This window comes from Carassius gibelio, chromosome A9, assembly GCF_023724105.1.
Source record: "Carassius gibelio isolate Cgi1373 ecotype wild population from Czech Republic chromosome A9, carGib1.2-hapl.c, whole genome shotgun sequence".
Lineage (NCBI taxonomy): Eukaryota > Metazoa > Chordata > Actinopteri > Cypriniformes > Cyprinidae > Carassius > Carassius gibelio.
The window spans coordinates 5,524,848-5,540,784 of record NC_068379.1 but is presented as its reverse complement, the minus strand read 5'-3'; the positions used below and the strand labels follow the sequence as shown (position 1 = coordinate 5,540,784).

The window sequence follows — 15,937 nt, the reverse complement described above, 5'->3', positions numbered from 1 at the left end:
GATCAACTCGTCACTATGACACGTCATACCAGGGCCGTGTACAGACATTTTGAGGGGCAGTGGCCCAAACCTAAAAAAGGGGCTCTAGAGGGTGGGTGCTTGTTAATACAAGTGATCCAGTTGTTACAAATATACAATTAAAAGAGAAGACAGCACACTCTGTAATAATTTCAGACTTCAATGGAAGAAGGGGAGAGTGGAGTAAGTTGAGCCAGTGGGTAAGTTGACTTGGCAATTGTACACTTTTACTGTCAGATGACCATTTATTTTGGAACCACCCATAATTTCTGCCGGACTGTGATAAGGAAAAACACATGGGAGGAGCAGAAGGCACCTATTCACTTTAAAAACTTTTTTAGGCTTGCCAAAGTTATAACAGATGTAATGGTTGCTTCATCAAAGTACATTTATCCAGGTCTAAAAATATTTATGAGACATATAGGTAATTAGCAATACAATCATACCAATCATTTAGCTAAATATTAGCCTGAACTGGGAAGCTACAGTAGCTATTTTTATTTTTTAAATGGCAGCTATGGGGCAAAGTGAGCCAAAAGTTGTGGGGTAAATTGAGTCAGCATTTTAACCTACAACAAGGCACTGTAGTTAAAGGGTTAGTTCACACAAAAAAGAAAATTAGGCTGCGTTTTACTCCACCCCGAGGCATCCTAGGTCTTTGATCTTTCATTATCATTATCATTGCATTCAGCGGGAGTTGCATTCCTTCAGTCCAAAAGAATTTAAATAAAAAGCACCCTTCCATAAAAAATAGTGTCTCACAGGGCTCCGGGGGGTGAACAAAGGCCTCCTTAAGTGACCCGCTGTGTTTTTGTGATCACATCGATAATCACTTGAATCTATCTTGCACTCACAGTTGTAAACGAAGCAGTTGACAACAATGTCATAATAAAAGTCAAAAGACATTTCTTATACTGACCTACTGTAAGGTCAGACATGAGGTTACATATTGGGCTATACTGTATGTAAATCTTAAAAAGAAAAATCTAGTTAATTTAGATGTTACCATTTTAAGGTTCCTGTTTTATTAAAAACCTGCTAAATACATTTTTTGGCCATGTGAAATTGCCTTTTATATAGTAATAAAAAGCCTTTTTACACAATACTCTGTACTAAAAAAAAGTATTATAGGCTATTATGGATTTTCAGCCAATTTAAAATAGTAAAACAATTATGAACAGTGGAATTAGATTTTTTTTTTTGTTTTTTTTTTTTTGAAAAACATATATGAACAATGGAATTCAATTCAGTGTTTTTTTTTTTTCTTAAATTATAGGCTACCTGAAATTGGCTTTAATGTATTTCAATGTTGTTGTTTTTATTATTATTATTAGTTATTAATTATGTATTTATTTATTTATTTTTATTTATTTTTTTATTCACTTGAATTCAAAAGCTACAAAAATACAATGATATTGTAATTTTAGTTTGGATGACAGAATTCACAAATATATATATACATTCTATTCAAATGGTGAAATGATGAGAATTTCTAAGAAATACAGCAATAATAAGACAACTGCTCATCATTTCATGTTTTTTTTTTTGGAATCAGTACAGTATAAGAACATAATCATCATGTGATTAAATACTCATGGGTCATTCATCTTTCTATCTGAGCTCTGACTAGGGTTTTGCAGATTTTTATTATATTACAGTGATTTCTTTAATATGAGCAAACAATTAAATGCTGACGATAACACAAAACATCACAGAATTTATATATTGATTCATTTGTGCTGATGTTTTTCCACCAAAAATGTGGTGATGTCACTTCCTGAAAGATGATGTTAGGACCTGCAACCAGTTTAAACAAACCTCTTAAATGTATTTTTTTTTTCAACATGAATCATTTTAAATGAAGAAAGGAACTGGGGAAGAACCACCTGGAATATTTCCCTGTTTTCCATGTCAGAAGTTAGTTCGGCATTCAAGGACATGAACATAAGTCAGTTCAAACCAGTGAAGTGATTTTCACATAGTAATATTCTAATTTTAATTACATTATATTTAATATGTTATGCAATATTGGATGCATATCGTCACCTTGGAATTATCCGTTTTTGTCAAAATTGAGTTTTACTTATTTACATTATGTGATTTTTTTGTACATTTTGGGGCTGATGTGTGAAAGAAACTTGTTCCCCATTTCCCATATCACTATATGGAATGCAAACCCTTTGAAGCTCAATATCTCGAAACTGCTCAGAATGCAGAACCTTCCTAGATGACCATATGATGAGGACATGAAAATGTAAAAGCATAGCAGGAATGGCCCTCATCATGACCACAACAGGCAAGGGTCACAGTCAGTGTCAGTCCAGTCTCAGAACAAGACTCTTTATTGGGGAAGTTCATAAAAAAATCTGACAGTCTGTTACAAGTCTGCAAAACAGCTCAATTCAAGTTTATCTGTAAAGCGCTTTTTACGATACAAATCATTGCAAACAACTTTACAGAAAGTTTCTACTAGTAGCTTAGTAGTGGTCACTGTCAGTTTATGCGCATATGACAGGAATTATTATATGCAATCACACTTGTAGCAATATTTGTTAGTTCTGTAGGTTGTTCCGAAGGATAACATGACAAAAAAACATACTGTAGCAACCCACAGGAATTTCCGTGTCAGAGAAATGTCTCGTGCATTTGTGTCGCACAGTTGCACCTGAAGGAAGAGCACGCGAGGCTCGTCCGGTGAGGAGTTTCCACTGAGGGCGGAGCTACGCGCTTTTCAGGAAGTGCCTAGAACAGAGGAAATTCTATTTTCGTGGTAAATAAAAAAAGTTCCTCGTTTGTGACATTCATAATCAGGTGTGGAATTTTTGCAGGTCCACACATAACCTCTATCCCAGAGAGAGAGAGAGAAACGATCGCGTCTGCGTGTGATGACCCGTTAGCCATCCAGCAGAGATGACTGCAGCAACTCTCGTGGATCTCACTCACGTCCGCTCGTCACATTATGACACTTGTGTGAAAGAGCGCATCGGCGAGTTCTGTGCATCCTCCGGGAATGGCTCACGAGAGCCGGTCTTCTTCATCGCGGATCCAGACAGATCTCCTAGCAGCTCACTTCAGGAGGTGTTTATCGGGTTCAGAGACTCTCCTCAGATCCTGTGCAAGAGCTCGCTCTCAGCCGCCTTATACTCATTCAAACAGGCTATAGACAAAGAGGACATCAGTAAGGTGAAGATCGTGACCTCGAGTCGCGGGAGAGGGTTGTTTCAGGTCTACCAGGAGCTCCTCTTCACCTCTGCCTATGAGTTCGAGTACAGTGTGATGTTTGACAGTCTGTCCTGTGAGTGTGAGAGTGAGTGCTGTCCCTCGGGTCAGAGCACAGCTGACGCTGCACGAGAGCTCAGCACGTTTCTACAGCAGCTACCAGCGCTCGGAGGAGACGTCACAGTCCTCAGATCTCCGTTCATCTCAGGTTAGTAACACTTGCTGTTGTAGCCTATGTACTTGTTTATAATAGTATATGCATTTGCATATTTGTATTAAATTAGTAATACTGAAACTTTGAATCTGAGGGCTGATATAAATTCACTTGTAGTAATAAACAGACATATATATTAAATACATTTAAAGTTTTGATATATTATTATTACTAGCCTATTATTGAGCAGTTTATTAAACACTTAGAAAAATTGAGAGAATGTGGAGCTCACACTCAATAAGGAAAGCACTATTCAGAGGCCCAAAAACTGAGCGAAAAAAAAGTGGATTTCGGTGCATGTTTTTTTTTTTTTTTTTATATATAAAGGTGCAATTCTAAAAACTTGTAAATAAATTAGATTTTGAGCACATTATAATAGATTGCTTGCATAAAATTAATATAAATATCAGTTTTCACTCTATCTCTTAATAAGGTGATATTTAAATTTATAGTTTTATGATCAAAGCTCTGTAGTTTTAATTTTGGGGCCAAAGCAGATAAGGCAATACAACGGTGATTGACAGATGAACAAATAAACTCTTCTTAAAAGCCTGATGCTCACATTAAAAAAATAAAAATAAAATAATAATAATAATAATTCCCCCTTAAAAATGATGTATGGATAATTAAGTAAACCCAAGTTGCTTCAGTCTGGTATATGTTCATCTCAAAATATTTATAACAATATAAATGGTATTCTTTTGTTTACAAAAATCAGTAAATTTTGACACGTGTACAACAACCTGAAAACTGACATTTTTAGAAATAAACTAAAAGGCCTTTTACTTCCTGCAAAGTCTGAACTATCAGTCAAACAACGGAAGGCATGAAGTAGATTGTGTACAACAGGTTTTTCAGCAAAGTTTTTGATCATTTGAGGAATTAAGATGCCTTAGACATTCAAGTATCAGATGTGATCCAGAAGGCTTATATATTTGGAAAAGATTGTGAATGAAATACAGCCAGTGAGTATTTGGCTTACATGGGAACTCTTTCAATACTGTCTAAAAGCATCCCAGGATGCACCTTATGTGTGCAGTGTGAATGTACAGAGTGAGCAGATTCTCTATTTCGATCTGTGTCTCTATTTCTTGTGGTTCAAAGACTGCTTCGGTCATGGCTTTAGCACTCGTACTGGAGGTATTTCCTACATCAGCACTCTGAGCTCACTGAACCTCTTCTGTAACCCGCGGCGTAAAGACCCCCGAGCCGTGGTGGCTGAGAACATCCGGAGGCTCGGCCTGCAGGCGGGATTTCACCCCAAACAGTTCAACCTCATAAAGGTACCTCATCACAAAGAAAATATGAGGAAGTCTCTCTATCAGCAAGCAGCATATCATAATTCCAGATACTGCCTCACTGACTAAACTTTCACAATACACACTCTCTGTGCATGTTTAGACACTGATTATTATCATGATCGTATGGATTTTTTGTTTTAAATTCTCATGCACAAATTCTTGAAATTAGTTTAGTACAAAAATATAAATAGCATGTACATATATAATGAATAAAAGTTAGATTTATTTTTTTTTTTTGCAACATTTAAACTAAAAATCTAATGCATGTGCTTAATATTTGTATCATTTTTTGGTGCATCATGCATTGATCTGATCAACATATTGACTGCATGTCTTTGTCGCTGACGTCAGTGTAATCATGCCAGTGATGTTTGGGTGATGGGCAAACCCGCCCCTGACAGTTACGACGCAATGGTGACCAATCAGGTGGGTGTTGTCATAGCAGCCCCAGGAGCCGATTGCATGCCGCTGCTCTTCACTGACCCTGTAGCGAAGGTGATCGGAGTGGCACATGCAGGTGAGTCACATCACAATGCCAAAAACCTTAATGCTCCTACAAATAGACTTCTGATTTCTTTAAACAAAATTTGACAGGTTTTCATTCACCCAAATAATAATGTAACTGATAGATTAGGGTTAGATCTGCGTTGCTTAATACTGATTCACTTCTAGCTTCGAGTGAGCTCTGTGGGAAGAGTGTATTCATATGAACTGAAGCAGGAAAGGCAATTCAACACATCAATACATCACTAATTTCTGAACATCAGTACATCACTTAATAGGAAGTGGAGAAGGAAATTGACTCGCTATTCATTGCACATCACTCTCAGGTACTAAAGGAGTAATATAAACACAGTGATAAGATAAGTTTAGGTGCCAGAGTTTTATTGAGTCTAGTTAGTCCCAGGTGTGTTTTGTGTGCAGCTGTTAATGGATAAAAAGTTCAAGAGATGTGACAGTTACTGTGCAAATATATCATGGTCATGGTAATAATAAAAGTTAGTATTAATTTAATCACTGCATAATATATAGTGGCAAGTTTTGTCTGTGTGATAATATTACACAGTGTTCTAAATATTAAACAATGCATCAGCCTTTACTACTCTGTTTAGTGCTTTCAAATATGACCATTTAAATTGATTAAATTAATAAAACTTTATATGTATACAGAATATAGATGCATAGAAAATAAATAAATATATTACTATTATATTATGTCTTTATATTTCTACATTATGTCAAGTTTTGCCTGTGTGTGATGACTAGGGTGTTCCAACTGAACTCATTTTGTGAAGTCAGTTTCAACAGACATCCAGTGCTCAGGGGGTAGTGAACACTACATAGGGTCCCTGTCAGTCCAAGTGCAGCTAAAGAGAAAATACACACTTATGATGCACATGGAAGCAATTTGTTTTATCTCAAAGGCAGCTGGAATTGGAGTATTCCCAGAAGGGTTAATGTAATTGAGTTGGTCCCAGTGCTGCTGTCATTGCTTACATAACCCTTATTTATGCTCGTTTCAGAGCTGCAGTATGATCGTTCACTGTGTTTTTATGTAATATCTTACCATAACATTCCAGAAGCTGTAGCATAAATGTAATAGTTGTTTATCTGGTTTCTCTCGTCTGTGTGTGTCACAGGCTGGAAGGGGACCCTCATGGGAGTCGCCATTGCAACAGTGAACGCCATGGTGTCAGAGTTTGGCAGCAGGCCTGAAGACATTGTGTGTGTGATCGGTCCTTCTGTTGGGCCGTGCTGCTTTACTCTGGATCAAGATTCGGCCCGAGAGTTTCACGCCATACACCCAGACTGTGTTAGACACATCGACTCGTCAAGACCTTACGTTGACATCAGACTCGCAACCAGGTAAACATCATCAGCTGTTCACCAGAGAGCTGTTTCATTGGCCCTCTGCCCTCAGCGCCTCTCACACAGGTCATGTGACTCCCTGAAGTGACCCACAGTAATGAACACCTCTGAAATTAAGGTGATTTATCCAGTTCTGATTTTGCCCAGGGGAAATGGGTGCACATGTACAGTATGCATTGCAGACTAACTCTAATGGAAGACCTCTGATTGATTTGCTCTTTTAAGTATATAAGTAGTTATATTACTACTACCAATGGTGCTTTGTCTTTCAGAGTTCTGCTGGAGAGGGGTGGGATTAAAGCCGAACACATGGAGGACATCAGGGTCCCACACGAGGCTGACTCCACTCTCTGCACCTCCTGCTCTCCTGAACTATTCTTCTCCCATGTGAGAGATGGACTCAACTTTGGGACACAAATTGGCTTTGTGTGGATCAAATAATCCTGCATTCACCAAGCTTTGATTGAATGTGAAGAAACATTTAGGAGATGAATCTAAAGGACAGTACATAAATACATTAATATAATAAATTATTTAGTATGGAAATGCACTTCAAATGAAGACAATCATTTGGTTTCTTCACAAACATCACATCACAGGACTGCAGAAGAAGCTTTACATGCATACAAACAAACAGTGCAGTTGTAATCAATAGTAGGAGATATAACTTCTTTACATTTCCTTGAAAGCTGACTCCTGGTTGATGTCTTGATCAGCATTTCCAAGAGTTGATTAGAGTTTGTCACTCTGAATTATGTAATTTAATATCATTTTACATTTAAATAATATTTATATTGTCATTTGTAATTTTGAATGATCGCAGGACTATTTCCACATTTTACTTGGATGTTTAAACTATAAAATATAATAAATAATTTTATGTTTTGGACAAAATCTGTAATGTGTGTGAACCAGCTGATTTATAAAAATGTAAGATTACAAAAAAGTATAGTTGTTTTTTTTCTATGAGGGCAGTAAAATGACAGGTCATGTCTTCAACATATTATTGGAAGAATGAAGGAAACCTCACTAAAATACATAATTCAGGAACTCTCTTTTAATATCTGTGATATATATATATATATATATATATATATATATATATATATATTATCTATATATATATATATTTTTTTTTCTATGTTTTTAATTACACAATCTATTTTAATGACATTTTTGAGGGGTTGAAATAGACTGTGAGTGTACACTAGAGGGAGCAAATCTTATAATTTTAGCGTGACCGTTCACATATTATAATCGCTTGTTCTAATTGTTTAGTGCATTTTTGCACTAACCAAATCATATCACAGAGAAAACAGCTATTCTTTTATGTCATGTCAAGCCTAATATGTGACCCTGGACCACAAAACCATAAAGGTCATAAAGGTCCATTTTTTTTCTCGAAATGGCCGAGATACAACTATTAGAAAATCTATAATCTGAGGATGAAAAAAACTAAAAATTCTAAAATATTGAGAAAATCACCTTTAACGTTGTCCAAATGAAGTTCTCAGCAATGCATATTACTAATCACAAATTAAGTTTTGATATATTTATGTTCGGGAATTTACCAAATATCTTCATAGAACATGATCCTTACTTAATATCCTAATTTTTGCCGTATAAGAAAAATCTATAATTTTGACCCATACAATCATGTATTTTTGGCTTTTGCTACTAATATTCCCAAGTGACTTCAGACTGGTTTTGTGCTCCAGGGTCACATATGTCAAGTTTAAAACTATCCTAGTGGGACCATATATTGTATTGTAGCCTATAGGAAACTGTTTGTACAATATACATAAGTTTCCTTGTTTAACGTTATTTTATATTAGTAAATATGTATTTAATATATCTCTATATTCTTCGTCTGTTTGAAGAGCTCGACACTAGAGGGCGCTCGCGTCGCAGCTGTCACTTGTTTATTTAGTAAAAGACGGATTGTTGGCTGGCGCTCAAGTGCACTTCAGCGGTATCACAGCCAGGCTTTTGTCTTCAACAGCACTTTTGCAATGTCACAAAAACATCTCCGCTATTCCTTATCACATGCTGTTGAAATGACAGCACCATAAAGTCATTAACGGAAGGTAATAAAGATGCCCAAGAGTGACGTGATGTTTTGACCAGCAATGAAGAAAGACACTTATCTGTCAAGCAGCAGCGTGCACATGTGCTTTCATGGCAAGTGAGTGTTTCTCAGTGTTGAGAAAAAATGACTGTTAAACCCTTACACAATCAATACCTCAATAACTCTGCTGACCTACTAAAGCGGGGGTCACCAAACTGGGTCCTGGAGGGCCGTGTCCTGCTGAGTTCATCTCCACCCCTCATCAAACACACCTGAACCAGCTAATCAAGGGCTTACTAGGTATACGTACAGCTTCCAGGCAGGTGTGTTGAGGCAAGTTGGAGCTAAACCCTGCAGGAGCCAGTTTGGTGACCCCTGAACTAAAGGATCTGTCATAGTCGTACCTACTAACATAATAATATCTATTCTATCAGTTTTGTTCCAGTATCCTACTAAAACTGTACCAATAATAATAATAATAAAAACTGCATATTAAATGTATAAATGTATGTATTAATGAAATCTATTCTTCTAGCCCATGACTTTACTTAGCCCAAATACCATTTTAATAAACATATAATATTGATTTATATTTCAGAGCTGTCGGGATGGATTTAGCAGGAAATGAACTAGCATTCACCCGAGCGTTTTGTCTTCTCTCTACACAGAGAAAGGTAAAGGTAGCATGAAGCTGAACTTTGGTTGTCAAAACTAACAAGAAAAAAAAATGACCATAGATCTTTCAAAATGGCAAATCTCTGTGAATCACCGGTGTTAAAAACAAAGAAATACTTATTTATCAGCCCATCATTTCTGGTATGATGTGCATGTGTACACCAGAACCACATTCATCCGCACTTAATCATTTTATGATGTTTCAGAGTGCACATTGTCTATGGTGTATTAAAGCCAGAGCCACATTATCAGTACACATGCATTCACAGGAACACTTCTGGCACTAATATTGTGGTTTATTGCACTTTAGACCATGATCGTCTGTGGCACAGCACGATTGGCACAGTCTTCCTGATTTATGACTTCAGATCACATCTCGGTTTCCTTCTAACTTCCTGAAGTCATCGACACACATATCCTTTGTGCTCAAGAAAAAACACTTCCAAAGAAACTGTGTGTGCAGACATTTAAACAAATAAGAGCAAGTTAAATCACATTTAGGGTATACGGGATATAGACAAGGTTAATGGAGTTAAAGAACTCATTTGGGAACCAGGTGCACAAGTCTTGGCCTGGGCTGTGAATGCATTAACTCCTGCGCCACAGTTTGTTTTATTAACCTGCATTCCAGCTTAATCTACATCTCCAATGAGGAAACACATCTTACTGGAAATCACATGATCTGACCATAAAATCCATCAACCTGCATGTCAACTTCATAATATAGTCTGAATACAGAATATAGCCCATATATATGTGTGTGTGTGTGTGTGTGTGTGTGTGTTTATCGGTCATTAGTGTTAATGATAATATAGCTAGCATTATAGTTACCAGTTTTGGAATGAACTGGCCTTTAGTCACTATTTTACATCACCAGTTAAATTAGGCAGAGATATAATGGGTAAGCCATTAATTGCAGTGGAATTATTCAAAATCATTAAATGTGATGATTTCTTGGGATTCAGCAGAGGCAGAGAGCAGCATCTTGAGCTAATCCAAAGCTTTAAATGCAGAAGGAGGTGAACACAGTGTGTACGTGGCCCGTTTGATTTGCCTCGATGAGGGAACATGGCTTAAAGAGCTTCCAAAATATAGACATCGTAACCTTTTGTTATGGAAAAAATAGCAAGTCCTCACAAACCAGCATCTGTATCCGCACAGATTTTACAACAGTGATTTACTGGAAACAAGCTTCCTTCTTTCCTACAAGACATCAGACATTCACTGCTAATATCTATATCATTCATGTATAAAATATATAAAAGACATTATTTGTCTTCTTTAAATTAATTGATATATAAAGTAATCTTAGAAATACAGAGGAGTTCAAAATATTTGAGACCACCAGTGAAAATGCTATTTTGCATTATTTTTAATATCACACAAACTAAAAAAAAAAAAAAAATTATTACGATGACAACATTTAAAAACAAAATAAAATCCGGAAACGTATAAAATAGAAAAAGTAAAATCAGATTTTGATGTGGTTGCACCCCAGAGTACTGTATATTGGATTAATGCTGCGATGAAATCTTAGTTTTTGAGCCGTGTCTGCTTATGTAACTGTGCCGATGACACTTTCCACCCCCATCATCCACTTCTTTACATCAGTGTTTATATCAGCTCTCCGCTGAAGCAGGAACCACTACATGAGCACATATCCTGTGTGTGTACACAGATGAGAAAAGGAACATGTTTAGCTTTAAAAGCACCATAAACATCACAAGTGCCAACAATGTCCCTGAATCCACAAAGATTCTGAAATATTGTCTTATTAAAGAAGTGCTAATATCTTAATATTATCTGGCGCTTGAGGCACAAGTTCTTTAATGGTTCATGAGCCATGCGCCCCCACCCTCTCCACCCACCCCCTTCCCATCTTTGATGGTTTGCTTTGTCATGATTACTCTGTGGATATGAAAACAGGGGCTTAGTTGAAATACATGTAGTTTTGGGCGTGGACGGTCTGTGACTCTCCTTTTCCTTTTTACTGAATCATGTCTGCAAACATTACCTTGAGTAATGTCCCAAGGATAACTAGCAAAAAATAAATAAATAAATCAAAATCTGTCAGAGGACAAAATCCGGTTTCATCCAGATTTTTATCCATTTATGTGGTTTGGTGTCTCCCTCCTACATCTTAGGGCATGATAATGCGGTTTACTGGTGCAATACGTTCTGACTCAGACATAAGTCATCTAAAAGGAGAACTGCCTTCATATTGTCACCAATATCTGAAGAAAACTTGTTTTTCCCCATGCAAAACTTTTCTTTTGAGCAGTTATGTGGGTGTCACTATTCAGTTTTTTATAGCGTTCTGAGTGGTCGTAAGCACATTAATATGCACTTATTAGAGTCTTCTGGGTGCATGTCTTAAAAATGCAGCACTCATGTGGTAGACTCTGCAAAAGACAATGGAAAGTAGCGCACTGGAATGAATGGAAAAATGTGTTTTGCGTGAACGGCCACTTAACAGTTTTACAAGCATACATGATTACCTTTTTAGCACCGTAATGTTGGCTAAATATTATTAGCTAAATATTAGCAAATGCCCCTCAGTGGACACTGTGGCATTATTCCTCTTCCTCTTCGTCTGTCTGCTATAGCTGAGTCAGACTAGGATCCGAGCCCACGGGTGATCGTGGAGCAGAGGTTCAGAGCCAGTGCAGGGCTGCAGTGCAGAACAGTGTTGGCTGACGGTGACACCGCTGATGCTGCAGCTTTCTCTCACCTGCAGACGCAGACCTGCTGATGAAGAGTTTACAGAGACACAGACACATTCCTGGAGCATCCCCCCACCGCTGTCAGCACAGAGCATCACAGTCGACTTCAGTGCCACCGCCTCGATCGCCCAGAAATATACTACCAACATACTGTTCAAACGTTTGGGGCCAGAAAAAAAAAAAAAAACTTTCAATGATGCATTAAACTGATCAGAAGTGACAGTACAGACATAGATAATGTTACAAAAATATATTTATATGTATCAAATAAATGCTGTTCTTTTGTCTAAGTTAATTCACTTTAAAATATGTTCAAACAGAAAACAGTTAGCCTATTTTAAGTTTTGTAATAATATTTCACCAAATTACAGATTTTTTTTTTTTTTTAAATTTTTTACTGTATTCAGAATACATAAATAATAATTAATTTTTTCATAAAGAACGTTGTCACATCCTGGTTTTTGTACTTACTGCAAAATTTCAAGATTTTTTTTTATTATTTTCCAGTAATATAAACAAGGTGCATTTACTTTCGAAAAATTGCATGAGATACTGCATGGGCCTTATTTATTTCTCTTAATCCACTGGCAAATATTTACAGAAAAATCTAAAATAATCTAAAATTATTTACTGAGATTTATGTTTAAATCAGAAAAACAAAAATCTATTTAGGGGTTAAAATATCAAAATCATAATCATGGATTTGGCTCACATGTTTTTGGCATTATTGCATGAAGTATGTTTTTGGCCTAAAGCAGCTCACTCTACTGAGAAGCACGATTGCTTTCATCATGTTAAGTGGGATTATAGACCCTGCATTGACCTTCACCCTCTCTCTGTTTTTGAAACATGATCGCCTCTCGTCTCTAATCTCTCCGTTCGGTCGGAGGCTCTGCCCCGAGTACCAAGAGCTCTGGACAGTTTAAAGCATCTCGTCACTTGTTATCATGCTACGATTGAACCTAGCACAACCTTTTGATCTTTTGATTTAAGCAGCCTGTGTATTCTTGTTACAGTTCCCTTCGGTGGCTGCTAAACTTCATCTTGCGGTGAATAAAAGCTTCCTTCAGCTCCTTTCTCCTTCTGGCTGTGATCCCGGAGTAATGCTGAGTGTCCCCTTTGTCTTGGGCGGCAGAGACAGCTCAGCGAGTTTCATCTGGCCACCCTCAAACACATGGGAGCTAGAGACAATTAATAAGAGCTGCACATTTCTGTTTCTCAGCCGCAGTGCCCTGCTGCCAGCCGACCCACTGTCCCACATCCTTCACTTTTTTGAGCGATAAACACATCCTAAAGCCTTAATGTGATTGAGTTCCCTTCCAGAGGGGAAAGAGTCCTTCAATGCCTATGAAACACCTTTAACGAGCCCCAATCATTTTAATGGCATTGCTAATAGACTGCAGGCTTCGTTAAATTCAAGCAGTGCCATAATGCGAAATGAAATCCAGTGTAACATGAGTTAATAAGAGCACATTTCTGATGTCTATCCAGATATTAGGTGAAAAGCATGAGAAACACTGCTGTAAGATTTGTTATATTGAATAGCATTAGCATAAAATAACCCTATGACTTTTGTGTGTTCAGATGTATCCTGATTGATTCAGTCATACTATACTGTTGTGATTGGTTAAAATATGTTAGATGTTCCCACATGAAGTACATTTGAGGTTATTTACAGTATACCTCTGATACTCCATGTGTAAAGCAGCTCTATTTAAATCTGTGGTGTAACAAACCTCTTCTGTTCAGTGATTTCAATTCTTCATTCCAAAAATACAACTCTGGGAGATCATTTGTAAATGTATTGTTAGTGTACATTTGAGAAGTGGGTGCACAATTAAGGAAGTATCGGCGCTGATAGTGATGCTGTGTCGGGTTGGGGGCAGGTTGCATAATGTTCTGAGCTTTTTGGAGATGCTTAGTTTGTTGTTTTTGAGCAATATAAGGTGGGAGAGAGAAAAAGTATTTCAACAATTTCAAGAACAACAACAATAAAAAACACTCACAGTGCCTACAGTAAAAAAATATATCTACAACAATAACAGTGTACAAATACAAGCGGTTCCATACAATCAGTAAATATTAAAGGTTGTTATTTGTAATAAGTATTTTATATAATGTATTATTATTTTTATTATATGTATTTATATATTTATAATAATAATTGCACAATAAAAACAATTATTGCATAATAATATAAATAATAATTATTATTATTAGTAGTAGTAGTATTTGTAGTCTTGCGTGTTTCTGCATCACATGACTTTGTATTTGAATTTCAAATGTTTTAAATATTTTATAAAAATACCTACATTGCTTTTTTTTCTAAAAAACAATCATTTAAAAATGGACAAACACTAAAAGAAGAATATTTTCAAGAATTTAACCCCCTATTAATATATTAAACAATAATTGTTTTTCAAAAAGAGCTGTATTCAAGTATATATATATTTTTCTCAATAAATTAACAGGTTAAGAAAAAAAAACATAATATCTAAAAAACTATATACCACCTGAAGTGAAGAGAAAACTCCCATCAAGGTAAATAAATCAGACACTGTTGGTGTCACTGTCGGTTATAATCTCTAATGAAAACATCTTTGGAAGACTTCTCTGGAATCTGTCGGAGAAACCGGTCTAATCCAGTTCGCCGCGTCCTGACAGGAAGTGAGCAGGGCCGTGTGTTTTTGTTGTTTTTTCCTGGCGAGGTTGAAGGAAGTGTCAGTTGTACTCAGGTGATCTCAGTAGCTGTGCTGAATAGGCTGTCTGTTATTCATGTGCGCTGGCTCAGTCCTGCCTCTGAATCTATGATGAGTGCAAACAAGCCGGGGGATGTTTTTATTCCCTCGCATTCAGCAGATTTGCTCGCCCTGCTGGGGAAGATAGGGAGGATCTCTAAACGGGGCACAGCTGACCCATATACCTGCAGCGGCTCCCTCGAGACCGTCTGTGTTCCTCAACACACCCTCCTCACAGGGCCTCACTTCACAGCTGCCATACATTCAGACAAATATTCTCCTCACATGTGAAGTGTATGCATGTGTACATGTGGACTGTGGGAAAAAGTGTAGCCCGCAGAGGGACAGAGAGAGGTGTGTTTGAGAGACAGACACGGTGTGTTGTCTGCTGTTTGGTTTGGCTGCGCTGGAATCTGTTTGATTGATTCCCTTAAGATCTGCTGAGGATAAACTACTCTATGCCTGAGCTTCTTCATTTCGATTCCTGTTAGCTTGGACAGCTGATTCTTTTCAAGAAATATTTGTTGCTTAGATCTTTAATAATCTGTGCACTGGAAGGTCTGAGACAGCAGGCTCAGGTGTTTTACATTTGAAATATGCTTGGTTTTTGAGATCAACAAGGCCCCAAATCATCAGAATTAGAACCAGAAGGCGCTTTATTTCCAAGTATGTTTACACACACACATCACAGCGAGGGAGTGTATATATGCTCAGTCTGGAGAGCAGCACAGCTTCACAAGTGTGCACCAGTGTCACCTCACAGGGAGTTTTATTTACCCATCAGTCGTTGTGCCACATCTGAAGTCATGAAAAGAGAAAAGGAGAAAATTATGCACATCGCAAAATAATAGTAAAAAAAAAAATAATAATTCAATTTAATTCGATTTGTTTAAATAAAATAAAGTTGAATTCAACTCAGAAATAGTTTCTAGACAGTTCAAAGTGCAACAAATGTGTCACTGTTACAACAGGAAGACAAATACATGTTGTAAATTAACCACATCAGATTTATTTTCATATTAAACAGTAATTTATCAACATAATTTAGGGCATATGATGCCATTTATATTCATTTTAAATACATAACATGCATGCACACAACCATGAATGAC

General features: G+C 36.9%; 1 protein-coding gene across 3 annotated transcripts; it reads left to right on the top strand.

Annotated features, from left to right (window-relative positions):
- Positions 1 to 51: 51 nt before the first annotated feature.
- Positions 52 to 7,577, top strand: lacc1 (laccase (multicopper oxidoreductase) domain containing 1). Of its 3 annotated transcripts, none has more exons than XM_052605515.1 (6): positions 52 to 218; positions 2,678 to 3,445; positions 4,556 to 4,734; positions 5,104 to 5,269; positions 6,393 to 6,618; positions 6,894 to 7,577. In XM_052605515.1, exons 2-6 carry the CDS (start codon positions 2,929 to 2,931, stop codon positions 7,060 to 7,062), a joined length of 1,257 nt encoding a protein of 418 aa, XP_052461475.1. In that variant the 5' UTR covers positions 52 to 218; positions 2,678 to 2,928; the 3' UTR covers positions 7,063 to 7,577. The 3 variants fall into 3 exon arrangements, with proteins under 3 accessions (XP_052461475.1, XP_052461478.1, XP_052461477.1); XM_052605518.1 differs by having other exon boundaries at positions 53 to 218; positions 2,847 to 3,445; XM_052605517.1 differs by lacking the exon at positions 52 to 218 and adding an exon at positions 1,883 to 1,966.
- The last annotated feature ends 8,360 nt before the right edge of the window (positions 7,578 to 15,937 follow it).

Excerpts from the sequence above, each read along its gene's own strand:
- lacc1 (XM_052605515.1), top strand. The coding sequence starts at position 2,929 with ATGACTGCAGCAACTCTCGTGGATCTCACTCACGTCCGCTCGTCACAT. Across the intron at positions 4,735-5,103 it reads AACAGTTCAACCTCATAAAG|TGTAATCATGCCAGTGATGT; the intron begins GTACCTCATCAC and ends CGCTGACGTCAG. Across the intron at positions 5,270-6,392 it reads GATCGGAGTGGCACATGCAG|GCTGGAAGGGGACCCTCATG; the intron begins GTGAGTCACATC and ends TGTGTGTCACAG.